Source organism: Euprymna scolopes, chromosome 12, assembly GCF_053919585.1.
Source record: "Euprymna scolopes isolate OS-2025 chromosome 12, ASM5391958v1, whole genome shotgun sequence".
Classification (NCBI taxonomy): domain Eukaryota; kingdom Metazoa; phylum Mollusca; class Cephalopoda; order Sepiida; family Sepiolidae; genus Euprymna; species Euprymna scolopes.
Window position 1 is genome coordinate 6,665,001 of NC_136493.1, and position 13,814 is coordinate 6,678,814.

Sequence of the window (13,814 nt, forward strand, 5' to 3'; positions counted from 1 at the left end):
AAACAATATATATAATAATTTTCTAAGTTCCACATATCAAGTTTTCTCAGTTGGTCATTTATTACTTTTCAAAAAGTATCTATTATTGTTTGACCATAATCTTCGAAATGAGAAAGAACGACAGAGCGTGTCAGTTACATGAACTATGTAAGTTGTCTAAAATTGTGTTTTATAAGCTTTTTTAAGGTAAACATCTGATAAGTACGTGACTAAATATGCATCAATAACATAATTTGAAAGACTTGTTAGTCGCAGTACAAAACACATGAATGGATACCTTTTGGAAAGTAATAAATGACCAACTGAGAGAACTTATTTAGAATTTGGAGAATTATTATACAACACTATATATGCTGTGGATTCCAATGAAAAGGCATTCATTGAGTTTGGATTTTTTAAAAACTTTACAAAATTTATATAAAAAATATTTATTATTTATGAAAAAGATTTTTTAATCTGTAACGATTGGTATATACAAACTGAGTTTCAAGTAAATGTTTGATAATTTTTCTATAACAATTGTTTACATCATATGGTTTAGATTATACTGTTCTCATTTTGGCTGTTATTTCGATCAATGTTTTTTCAGGTGTATCTTCTTGAACTCTAGAATCTTTCTGCAAAAACCCATGGTATAGTGGATAATGTATTTGATGAAATTCAGTTGTAAGTAACACTCTTCTGGAGGTTGAATTTCACTCTTCAGTGCAAGCGAAAGTAAAAATACTCCTGCAAATTACTTAAGACTTTTTCTCAGTCATGGCTGACAGAACGAGAGCATGTGGATTAAATAAAGGGTTCTTTCTGAATTTGCATGCAGATTCCTGAGTTTGACAAAACACACCTAAAAAAGGTCAAAAGTTACATTGACTGAAACATTGTGTGAATAGGAATGAAGTTTAGAATCTGTTCTGATGTTTTCTGTCATCGGCCAATCAAGGAGAAATATTTTTAAACATGGGAAAATTTTATTTTTGTTCCAGTCCAAAGTGCCTCCTTTTGGGGGAGCTGGATGAATCGATATTGTGTCTAAATATGATGAGAACAGTAGTCTGAATAATCCAAATAAAATGAATTATCAATCCTTATCTAAAAATATCAGAAACAAAATTTTCACTTTTCTTCCTGAAAAGACGATTCCAATACCAAAATGTGTGCATCCTCTTCAGAAAAGAATTTCTTGCGAAATCAGAAATTACAACTTGGAAGTTGTTAGCCAGGAATAAGACTGAAAAAAAAAAAAAAATTAAATTAAAGTGTTATCACAGAATAATTTGACAAGTGAACCACGTAAAAAGAAAATCATTAACAAAATGCAATTGAAAACCAAAAATAATCTTCCATTCTTAATTGAGAGCTCTTGACAGATTATTGCAAGAAACTAATTACTTAATTCTTCAGTTTCAGGTATTGTATGCCTTATGTACTGGCAAATGCAACACAAATGTTCAAGTGTTTATTTCATTTTTTTCCCACATAGAAAAAAAAAACAAAAACAAAAAAAAAAAACGAGAAAATGAGTTCTTTGTCAACCAATCAGTGACGCCTTGATTTTTTAAACTGCTGAGTCACCATTTATCAAAGCCAAAAGTAATTCAAGAATCGTTAATGAGACGGATATACTTACAGTTGAATGAGGATAAATATTACAAAAGAATTGTAACGAATACATGGAATGTAATTGATCATTTGAGGACATTGTGTAATAAGTTTCTGAGTGTCAGTTAAATGATGATGAATATCATGAGAGGATTGGAAAGGATGACTAAAATAGACAAAATTTGAACACCTAGGTGGGAAAGATTTATAATTATTTTTAGACATTGGATTTGACGTCAACCATGCTGTAATCTGCAGAGAATCAGTCCCATAGTAATATGCTCCATAGATGTGAAGTTCTTGGGGAGAAGTTTGAAAGAAGAAAAAAAAAAACACTTGAGGAAAGAGTTAATGAAATGGATGAACTGATAGTTGAATGATGAAGAATATTATGAGAGGATTGAAAATAAACGAAACAAATAAAATGTGAAGAATGATGAGGACGTTTCATGACAATTTTTTGTGTGTTAGGTGAATGATGAAGAGATTCAAGACAACAGTGAACCCAGAAAACAGAAATTATGCCCTCTTCGTAAGAACTATCACTCAGGGAATGTTGTTCTATATTAGCCTCCCGGAAAACGCCAGATATCCTTGCTAATAGTCGATTATAAGATCGACTGTTATTATTAAAAGTTAGATGTTTATTTAAAGAAATTATTATTATGAAAGAACATTATTATGATTACTGATATGAAAATTAGATTGTGTGAAGGACAAATAATGATTATAAGTTTTAGAATGTAGTGGAGATCTTATAAAAAATTAACAAATGAAGAGGAATGTAAAATAAACAAAATAGGTTTTCAAACCTAGGTATAAACAATAAAATTGGCCAGAGAAAACGTGACTGGTAAGTCACCTGTTAGGTTTTGTAGAGTTGAATGACGTAAGCACAAAGCATTCGTTTTAATATATCCAGGCAAGCTAGTTGAAAAAGAGGAGTTGAAGAGGAGACATCAGATAGTCCAGATGGGACTAAGAAGTCGGGAGAAGAGCAAGTCGCTTTTATGACGTTAGGAAGCAGTGTATTCTCTAAAGAACTCGACTCAAGAAGAATTTGTTTACATTAGATTTGAAGGCTATTATGTTGTATTCATCTGGGAAGCAGGCCAGTGGAGGAGAGTTCAACAGGTGGGCAGTTCTGGGAAAGAAGCTTTGTTCATGGAATCTGCGTTTAGATTTAAGTACAGATAGAGTGGAGGATATCGTATATAGTGGTTGTAGCTAGTCGAGTATTTTGTGAAAGCTTGGCAAGTGGGGTCATAGATTGGAGTCCAGTCGCATACTTGTCATGAAAATAGTGATAGAGCAACGTCTCTTCTGTGAAACAATAATGTAACAACATGTTACACAGATGGGAAAGTTTTGGAAAGAATTTGAAAGCAATACATCCTCAAATGCGGGAATAATACTCCATCTTAGGGAGTATATAGACAGAGAATTGTATCAGGAGCCAGATATTTTTTTAGAGTGGTATCCAACTAGTTTCCCAGAGAAAGTAATTTTTATTAGCTTGATTTTCACAATTCTAAGGTATACAATGAATTGCTATCTATCTAGAACAGGTGATTGTCAGAACAATCTAAGGAGAATGTAAACTTGATGTTTGTCAGTCTGTGTCATTCATTTCAGTAAGCTAGAAAGTTAAGTTTAAAAAGTAAATAATCAGCTACAAGAACATTAGTCTCTCTCTCTTTATCTCTCTCTTTCCTAAGTTCATGCTCTTCAAATTAAACCATGAAACCTTGAAGAGAACTCAGCAAACGTCTCTTTGTGTAATTTTTCTACATGGAAAGAACTGAAAGACAGCAACAAAGAGAAACGTTAATTAGAATGACTTTCGGCATAAAAATAGGTTTATTTCTATAGCAACCACTAAATAAATCAGTTAAACAGATGAGACGATTAATGGCCACTCATAGAAAGAAGCGAGAAGCACATATAAACGCCACTGCACATATTTATAAGTTAAACATGATGAGATACATATGCTTCATTGATACTATGAGCATCAACGACTACTCTTATAAGCTTATCAGAGAAAAAAGATTTACTAATTGATAGGATATTTCTAGCTATTCCATAGCTGATAATCTTGTGAAGTATACCTTTATGCCATACCCTTTCAAAAGCCTTGGATATGTCAAGGGCTATTTCTCTAGAAATGAAGCCCCTGTTGAGAGATTCACTAATCCTGTGATAATGTGCGATATACAAATATCTGTGCGTGATGTTGCCAAGCTAATCAAAAACCTTGATTCCAGTAAAGCAACTGGCACTGACGGTATTCCAATTATAGTACTCAAAACCTTTAACTAGAATTCGCTCCCATACTTACAAAGCTGTTTAAGTGTCTTAAGGAGAATTACTTCCCAACACCCTGGAAAATCTTATTGGTATGCCCTGTATTTAAGAATTCAGGTGATCGCTCATCCTCCTCTCAGTACAGACCAATAAGTCTCATGTGCGTTATGAGTAAGTTGCTGGAATCTGTGTTAAATAGAGAAGTAATCAACCATCTCAGCAAAAATAACCTTTTTAGTGACATGCAATATGGTTTCCGTCCTGCTAGATCTACATGTACATCAAATCCATTGCCAAGGTCACTGGAAAAATGGTGGGATCCTTCTATCGATCCAGTAAATATCTATTTGCTTATGCAATTCTCTACCTATACAGGAGCCAGGTACATCCAATGCTGTCACATCTGGGAAGGGGCTGCTAGAAAGACCTTATCCTGCCTTGACATAGTTCAGAATAGACTTTGTAACCTAGTGGGAGATGTCCTTTCCTCTTTCCTGCAACCTCTTTCTCACAGAAGATACGTTGTGAGCCTGTCTCTGTTTTATTGTTATTTTCATGGCAAGTGCTCGTCTGAGCTCCAATCTATGGTCCCCACTGACCAAACATTCACAAGAAACACTTGTCTGGCTGTAAACACTATCAATAATTTCCTCCACTCTTTATCTGTGCCTAAACCTAAACGTAGATTCCATGAACAAAGCTTCTTTCTTAGAACTGCACACCTGTGGAACTATCTTCCATTTGCCTGCTTTCTAGCTGACCATAATACGGTAGTCTTCAAGTCCAATGTAAACAAGTTCTGGATGAGTCATTCCCCTTAAGTAATCCAATTTACCAAATTTACACTCCTAACGATTACTATGATATTGTCCTTTTGATCACTGTACACTCTATAACCCTTATCCTCGAGTGGCCTCTGGGCTTTGATAAGTGGTGATTCCCTTGTAAAAAAAATAAAATATTACATGTCACTAAGTAGGTTTAATTAACAACCAATATGTCTGAGGACGGTAAAAGGCTAATCCAACTGAACGTTGCACAAATAACACTCAAGGTGAGAACAGTAGTTGGTGGATTATTACCAGTTATACCTTTAATATCTTTGTTATTACTATTATTAATACTTTCTCCCAATATGGGTTTTGTGATGAGCCTTTTCTTTCAAGATATGACATTATCTCTGATAGGTTGAATTAACAATAAAAAACGCAGTAACATAAGAATGTCAAATATAAACTCTTGTACTGCTGTAACATAGTGCATAGGAGTGCATGGGAAAATATCAGCAGCAGCGAAGGATGGCTGGCTTGTGAAGAGATTAGCAGCAGCAGTAGCTGAAAACCGTGCATATGCAAATTAGTGTGCACGAGAAGAAAAACGGAAAAAAAGGAGAAAAAATGCATCACATGGTCAACAGAAAACAAAGTCGACGTTGAAGAAAATGGACGTGTAAAGTCGAAGGTGAGAAATGGCTGGCTAATGTTAGTATGAGGTCAGAGAAGAAAATTGTACACTGAGCGAGACAGATGATGGCAAGAGGCTTGTAAGGTGTGTCGAGATGGGAAAGTAACGGTAATAAAAATATTTGTTAAAAAAGAAAAAAAATGTTCACCTGGATTTTTATTTATTTCTTTGCAATTTTATTTTTATGAAAAGTTTAACGATGCTATATTACACTACCGGATCAAGCTGTCCGAAGATACTGGATTCCTGGCATAAAATGCACCAAACATTCATGTTATTGTTTTTTTTATTACTTTTCCTTTGCAAAACTTAATCATGTTCTGCAAAGTCAAGAACAAAAACATAAATAAAACAATTTTCCTCTAGATAACAACCAAACCAAACCAAACACGATGAATAAATATTTGAAAATATAAAGAACTAAAAGTATAAAAACTTTTTTCAAAATGATATTAAAAAACGTGAAAAGAGTTGATATGCCATAAAACAAGCAAACCAAACTAAATACAAACAAAATAAAAAAAAAAATAAATCTATTTAGGTTTTTTCTTACCTGAGATTTTCTTGTCGCCAAGGGGTCAATGAGAACATTGATTAAAATTGGTTTAGAACTGTTTTCATTCAGTGCTGCCTTAAAAGTTCCATACAGTTCTTCAGGTGTTTTTACCAGGTGACCTTGACCTCCAAATGCTTCCATCATTTTATCATAGCGTGTATTTGGAGCCAAGCTTGTGGGTGGAGCTCTGGAAAACAACAAAATTTTATAAGTTAAACTAGCAGTTTCTGCACGACGCTGCCCGGGAACAGTTTACTTTTATTAATAGTTTATATAACTGAAATGGGGTATATTCATCTACAAAAAAAAAGTTATTTGAATTATAAAAGATTCTGTGTCTGTATCATCATTTATTTTTAAGTTGATTTATAAGAATAAATACAAATAGAATATACAGCACAATCACGTTGACACACTGGTTCTCGCTAGATCACCGAAGTTAAGCAACGATGAGCCTGGCTAATAGTAATGTGCTGCTGATGATTAAAATTTTGCATCTCCTCAGAAACATAAAAAGATTTTTCCTTCTCTGATGTAAATCAAACTATATATATATATATTTCTTGTTGAATTTTTTTTGGACGATGAATACGGTTAAATAGCAGTTTCGCCTTGAAACTCATTTTTATTTACTTCGAAAGTCGCCCATATTTTATTTGGACGTATATAATATTTTTTTATTTATTTTTTAAAATTATTTTTAAAACAGTATTCTACACATATGCATGTTTCAAGGTAACTACCTCTCGTCAGGTATCGAACTCCAGATCATGTGTATCACATGATCTGGAGTTCGATACCTAAAAACAGTCAAGCTACGCTGACAAGGTGTAGTTACCTTGAAATATGCATGTATGTAGATTACTGTTTTAAAAATAATAAATATATATATATATATATATATATATATATATATATATATATATATATATATATATATATATATATATATAAGAGCAAATAGTTAATAAAACATGTTAAAAAACACTTTGAAAAAAAGTTAAAACCATATTTAATCTGAAAAGGAAACACTTAATAAGTGGATAGTCCTTAATCCATGGAGTTTCGAAGAAATAATTTCCTTCTCATCAGAGGGTAGGAATTAGCAAAATGCGGGATCGGATTTTGCATACAAAAGTATTTGATGAAACTGCAGGTAAGTCAAAGATCTTACTTGATAACAAAAAGTGAAGCAGAGGGAATATGGTGAAGAAAAAAGGTGATTTCACGTGAATGGATAGTCTGATGAAAGGTAAAGTATCCAATGACGGTAGAATCCAAAAATATAAATCCAAGAAAGTTAATTTAATTTTCCATTCGCACAAGTCAAATCCAAGGAAATAGCGTAATTGTAATTTATATAAATATATTTGTTGTGGCCGGGAAAGGTCACTAAGGAAGGCTCTGTTACAGATATAGTTTAGAAAAGGGTTTTTGTATTTAAAATAAGACACAATACATAAAAATCGAGTCGTAGTACTTAATGCAAGTATGACACACTAAAGAGTGACTTTTTAGAGTAGTACCTCTCAATATATTTATACTGTTAGGATAGTTCATATATTGTGTATGGGTTAGTTCCCACAACAATAATAGATGAAGGTAGGCTTAGATCTGAAGAGTTATAGGGAGATGTGTATAGAACAGATTTCGATGATATGGTCACGTGGAAAGAATGCATGATCATTTTTGAGTTAGTAAGATGCAGAACAGTTGAAGTGGCAGGGTCAGATGGCAGGAGAATGATTTACAAATGACGATAATTATTTAGCAAACGAAGATAAAAAATATGTTTGAAACTTACACCAGAGCAAGATCAGCATTTGTTTCCTGGATTGCATTCCAACTCTCCTCATCAAGACCACTGTAAATGCCATTATTGTTAAAAACGATAAATATAATTGGAAGATGATATCTGGAAAAGAAATAAAAAATGCAGGAATGTTTAACCATTTTGTTAAAAATAAATGCTTTCTATTTGGATGGACGATAAAACTGAAAAACTGCCCCCTCCCCTCATTGTCAATAAGAAGAAGAAATATAGAAACAAATCCAGAAAATGATGCAGAATTCCATGCTAAAACATTATTTAATGGCAACGGAAGATATTTACGATGGCAAAAAATGTAAAATAAAAGCACTTTTCTTCTATGCTTAAATGACGCAGCCATTTTTATTTTTATTTTGTGAGTTGCTTTAAGCAAATGAAAAAAAAATGTCACCAAGAAATTAAAAAAACGTATTTATGTGATAAATAAATATATATCCGAGGGAAATAATGCACATACAAAAAATATTTGTACTATCACAGTTTTGCAAAAGTCATTCATATACTCCTTTATTGATATCTTATTTCCATCCCATGCTAACTGACCCTGCTACCTCAACTGTTTTACATCTACAAAACTTAGAACTTCCATTCATTATTTCAATATGACCAAACCAACAAAGTCTCCTGTTCTGCACACATCTTCCTATATGAAATTATCAAATCGTAAAGACTTTTATCACTTTTATTCATCTCAAATAAGCTAAATTATCACTGAAACATAAGGGGCTACTATTTGGGACAATATCTACAGGAACACTATGTAAGGAGTTGAGCAGCAAGATGTCTGTTCACATTACATTAAAATTTCTGCATGTCATTACAATCAGGGAAACAGGAGACCGGAAGGGCATTCCAAAGTCTAGCAGTTTAAACGAAGAAACTATTAGGGATCTCTACAGTGAAGGAATGAAAATCATCCCTTCTCATGTTCGTGATATAAAAATCCTAGACACCTCGAAGGCATGTGGCCCTGATCTCACCTCTGCTATACTATTAAAGAAATGCTCCGCTGAGGTAACTCTTGTTCTCTCCAAGCTCTACAACAAATGCCTTACCAAATCTTGCTTTCTTGGCAGCTGTAAAATTGCTTCTATGGCACTAGTTTTCAAGAATTCTGGTGAAATGGCCGAACTTTTCATTTATTGCCCGATTAACCTCCTTCTTCTTTTCACTAAAATCTATGAGTGTCAGTTCTCTCCATGCAACGCATGTCCTCCACCCTCACCGGCCAGGTTTCACTCTGATATATCATCACACCTCACAAGCATTACAGTGGTAATGCTTTAATTGTTTATAATGGCAGAAGTTTCGCAGCATCTTTTATGTACTTATTCAGTTTAATGTTGTCTGAGGATGTAAAGGCAAGGAGGTTAAACTATCGGCAGTGGTTGGAAAGATTACTTCATAGTTGTTGATGCCCCTTTTCCACATTTCTGGAATTGTTCATTGAAATGATACATGGCTCCAGTGCCTGGATAGGAGTTGCCAGAACATTGCTATATACAACCTCAAACTGTTTTGGAGACTCTGGCTCTGGATTTTTCCTCAGGATTAACTTCTGAAACATTTTTTATAAATGCGTTGTTGTTGGGTTTTTATTGCATGTCAAACATTCTTGGGACACTTTATGCTGCAACCATACATGGTTTTGTTTACAATAGAATGTGCTCTGATGAACTCGTTGCACTTGTGCCCCCTTGATGTATATATTCCCGACAAACCTGCTTAGCAACAAAATCTCACCCCTTCACTGTTGAGCTCCCTAAATGCCAGAAAGCTTTCTACTCTAATAGTTTCTTCCCTTGAACATTTAGACTTTGGAATTCCCTTCTTGCTACCTGTTTCCCTAACTGTACTGATATGCAGATGTTTAAATGTAACATAAACCAATATCTTGTTAATCTTTTCTAGACATGATCCCAAACAGTAACCCCTTACGTGCAAGTGGCGATATGCCTTGTTTGAGATGAACGTGAGAAAAAAAAATTGATTTTAAATTCATTTTCGAAAAAAAATTTTTTTATATACCGCACCTGGATTTTCTAAATGGTCACCCAATTAGTACTGACTAGATTCATTGTTGCTTAACTTCTGTAGCCTTATGAGAACTTATAACCTATGAGTGGGTAACTATTTAAATAGTGAATGTACTCTACCCATGCATATCTTTTGTAAACCTTGTGAAACAAATGAATCTCTTGTTTTATTAATCAATATTGCTTCAGAATTTACTGACAATTTGTCATCTTACCTTACAGTATTAATACTTTAGTCAGCTACTGCTGTTTGCATTCACTTGAATATTGAATTACCATTAAATGTGACCACGTATGTTTGGCTTTACTACTATAGACTAGAGAGCATTTTTCAAGGATTTTGTTATTGCCTTTTTTTTTTTTGCTTGTATAGGCATTCAATTTGTTGGAAATAGACTGTAACGTCATCAATAAATAATCCCATCTCTGATGCAATTAGGGAAATTATTCATGAAGATTTCCGAGATTAGATGTATAGATAGAGACAATTTTGGCCAGTGTCTAGACTAATGCTACTTTCTTTGAGTATGGTTTTAGATAAAGAAAGAATGATTTGGTAGAACCCCATTTGTTGTTTGATGGTAAATATCGGGTGGAACGATAAAATTGTCGCCCTAAAGAAAACAACACTACATTTATTATTTTAAAACTTTTATTGACAGAATCAATTCAGATGACTTGATTATGTAGTAGAGCTGACATCTATTCAATGTAGCCGCCTTCAGCCTCAATCACCGCCTTGATATGAGTCTGGAACTGGGAGCATGTCTTTTCCACAAGCGCTGGCAAGAGCTTGGTAAATACTCAGTGGATGGTAGCAATCAGGCTAGCCTTGGTGTTGTGAGAGGTCATGTTGGTGATATTCTCGACGAAATAGTCAAGCTGGTTCAGGTCGGGGAAGAAGCGGGACAGTGAGAGAAGGGTACAAAGTCGTAGCACTCCTTCTGAAGCCAAGCCTGGATTTCTTTGGACTTGTGGGTCGGTGCCAAGTCCTGCTGCCACACTTAGGGTCTGCCAGCAGCCACCTGATTACACTAGAGGATCAGCACATTCTTCAAAACATCCAGGTAGACTTTGGTGTTGGTTTTCAAGCCAACTTCGAAGATGTGAGATGACATGGTGTGGCCTTCACTTGAAACCACACCAAAGACTATAACCATGGCCGGAAACTTTGTTTTCACCACCATATGCACGTCCTTGTTATTCATGGTAATCCAGCGATGCATTTTGAAGGTGCTGGCAATGGTCCTGTTATCATAACTTGGATCCGTAGAGAGCATAGTTGTACAACAGCACATCTCCGATTTCGCTTGGTGAACATTGTGCCATTTTCAGACATGATAGAAGGTTCCTATCATTCTTGGGATTTGTACACAATTGGTCAACTAGCAGATGGTCTTCAACAACAAAAAAAAACAGTTTTCATCAAATGGAAATGGAATCATGTCATCTTTTCTATGGCGACAATTTTATCGTTCCACCCTGTATATAAATTAGTTGTGAATTTACCTGCAAGCTGTTTCAAGTTCCATAGCTGAAAATCCGATGGCACTGTCTCCCTCCACACAAAGGATGCGTTTCTCTTTAAACTTGGGATCAGACTTACACATCATGGCAGCAGCGATAGCAAAACCCGGACCAACTCCCATTGTACCAAAAGAACCTGCATCTAATCTAAAAAAATATGTTTTAAAAATATTGAAAATTGTTCATTGGATTTTCAACTGATGTAGTTAAATTTTATAATAATAAAATAAAACAATTTTTGATAAGTAAATAATCTATGGAGATACACAATAAACGCTATAAAATAATATTAATTATATACATTTACTATTGAAATAAAATTCCCAAATTCATGTTCAAATATAAATATTAATAACTAGTGTTGGGACGATTATTTGGAACCGAAATCCGGATTTGGAAAAATCAGAACATTTATGGGTATCTGAATCAGTATTGGAATTGAAAAAATATGTGCCTAATTTCCGATGCCAAAACGATTCTTTTGTCTTTTTTATTTGATTTTGTTTAAAGCAAAATCTTCCATTGCTGGTAATAATGATAAAATAATAAATATTTATTGATTTTAAAACTAAAATCTTTATATCATCCTCCACAAGTGTGCTTAGGAAAATATCTGCACATCTAACATTTATATGGTAATCGGGGACAAAACAACAACTCTATAGTTAAATATTTAGAGATTTATAAAGAACTAATTTGGTCAAGAATTTTGGCAAGGAAGTTTTAGCCAAAAGAAAACTAATTGGGAAGTCATGTGAAAATCCCGATCGATCGAAAAAGATTAATGTTATGACTGATATGATCGGTAGAAAAAATCAAAGTTTTTGTAGAGAAATGAAGACGAATGCATAAGAAAAAACTCATATACCCCCCCCCCCCCAAAAAAAAAAATTATTATTATTGACGTTAAATTTGAACTCAACCTCAGATCAAAAGTCTCAAACTCAAATCCAACTGTTCTCTTCTCTCTGCACTTTCCACACTGACGCCCAAAATAAAGAAGACGGCTGTTTTGTAGAGAGACCCAACCACATCTCATTTGCATACCCCCTCCCCCCTCTCGTCACATCACGTGATTTTCAGTCCATAAATACCAGGGGGCGGCCATTTTTATTTTCTCTTTTTTTTTCTTTCCTAACTCGAGCCGCACGATGCATGAGGTAAGGTTCTTTACTTTTAACCACAATTATTAAAAGAAAAATGGCTGGTTTAAGTTTGGGTGGGTTACTGACGCAGGACCAAGAATCATTAAAGAGAGTTTAATGGAACTTGCACTTGGTCTTGCCTCGATTTAATTGGCTTTATAACATATTAACATTTAAAACTTTAATCTTGGATAACCAAGTTGAAAAATTTCAGCACTGATTCAATGAAATTACTGAAAATACAAAAAACTACATTCTCACTAATTAAACAGTTAACTAGCCCCCCCTCCCCCGTATTAAGACATTGTCTTTAAATACTTAGAAAAACGTTGGAATTTCTTTTTTTTATAAAAGAAAAAAAAAAACGAAAAATCCCAAAAGGAAAATTCTGAAAAAGAAAAGGTCAAATGAAAAGGTCAAACAAACAATACACTAAGAAATTTATTTTTTTGTTTTTTTTTTGTTTGAAAATTGAAGTTATTTTTCCTTTTTTTTTATTACCCTGGCACAGGTTTTAATAAATTCTTGTAAAAAGTATATTTTTGGTATGGAGAGGTATGCAACAGAGTCGCTAACACATATTTCACAGCAATAGCAGCTGCATATTCAAGTGACTAAGCCGGGGTGCAAGCTGGCGTCACATCTGAGGAAGAGCAGGGAAATAAAAAGAAGACAAAAAATAAGCAATACTATATGGTAGGAGTGTAACAGAGCACGTATGAGCATGTGGGAAAATATCAGCAGGAGCTATAAGACAGCTGGCTTGTGAGGATATAAACAGTGAAAAAAAATAAAGCACATATGCAAATTAGGAAGTAAGCGTGAGCTGGTGTGACAAGAAAAGAAAAAGAGACACCACATGGTCAGAAGAGGAAAAAGGAGTTGAAAACGATGGATGTGTAAAGAAGAAATAAGAAACAGCTGTTTATGATCGGCGTATAGTAGAACAGTAAGAAAAACGCAGGCCATGTGAGATGGACATGTGGCCCTGCGGTGAAAGTGAGAGACTTTTAAGCTGGTGTTGAGACAGGGAGAGAGAAAAACAATAATAAACGACTTGTCTTAAAAAAGAAAGCAAAGCCGGGTCGGATTTATTTATTTTTGATTGTTTGTTTCTTTTCGACGGTACTGTACCGCATAGGGGTCCGAGAGAGGTTTGAACTGTAATGGACACGGTTCAGGCATAATGTTCACATTACAGGAAGACTGGCAAATCGACTGGTGGGAGATGGATGTGTGGCCACATGGCGGTGTGAGAGACTGGTGAGGTGTCAAGATGGCAGGATTTTGTAAACCACATAGCAAACTAAGAGAATTTTAAAAACATTTTGGAAAGTACCATGAATAAA

At 34.4% G+C, this 13,814-nt stretch overlaps 1 protein-coding gene across 1 annotated transcript in view; it reads right to left on the reverse strand.

Annotated features, from left to right (window-relative positions):
• Window positions 1-13,814, reverse strand: part of LOC145291155 (2-hydroxyacyl-CoA lyase 1-like) — a 174,026-nt gene that overhangs the window by 177 nt on the left and 160,035 nt on the right. The window contains exons 15-18 of the mRNA XM_080136684.1: window positions 11,303-11,467; window positions 7,731-7,841; window positions 5,924-6,113; window positions 1-1,228 (exon numbers count right to left, since the gene is read on the reverse strand). The exon at window positions 1-1,228 is cut by the window's left edge and continues 177 nt beyond it. Coding sequence (XP_079992810.1) covers window positions 1,196-1,228; window positions 5,924-6,113; window positions 7,731-7,841; window positions 11,303-11,467 — 499 coding nt within the window. The 3' untranslated portion in view covers window positions 1-1,195. The remainder of the gene's footprint in view (window positions 1,229-5,923; window positions 6,114-7,730; window positions 7,842-11,302; window positions 11,468-13,814) is intronic.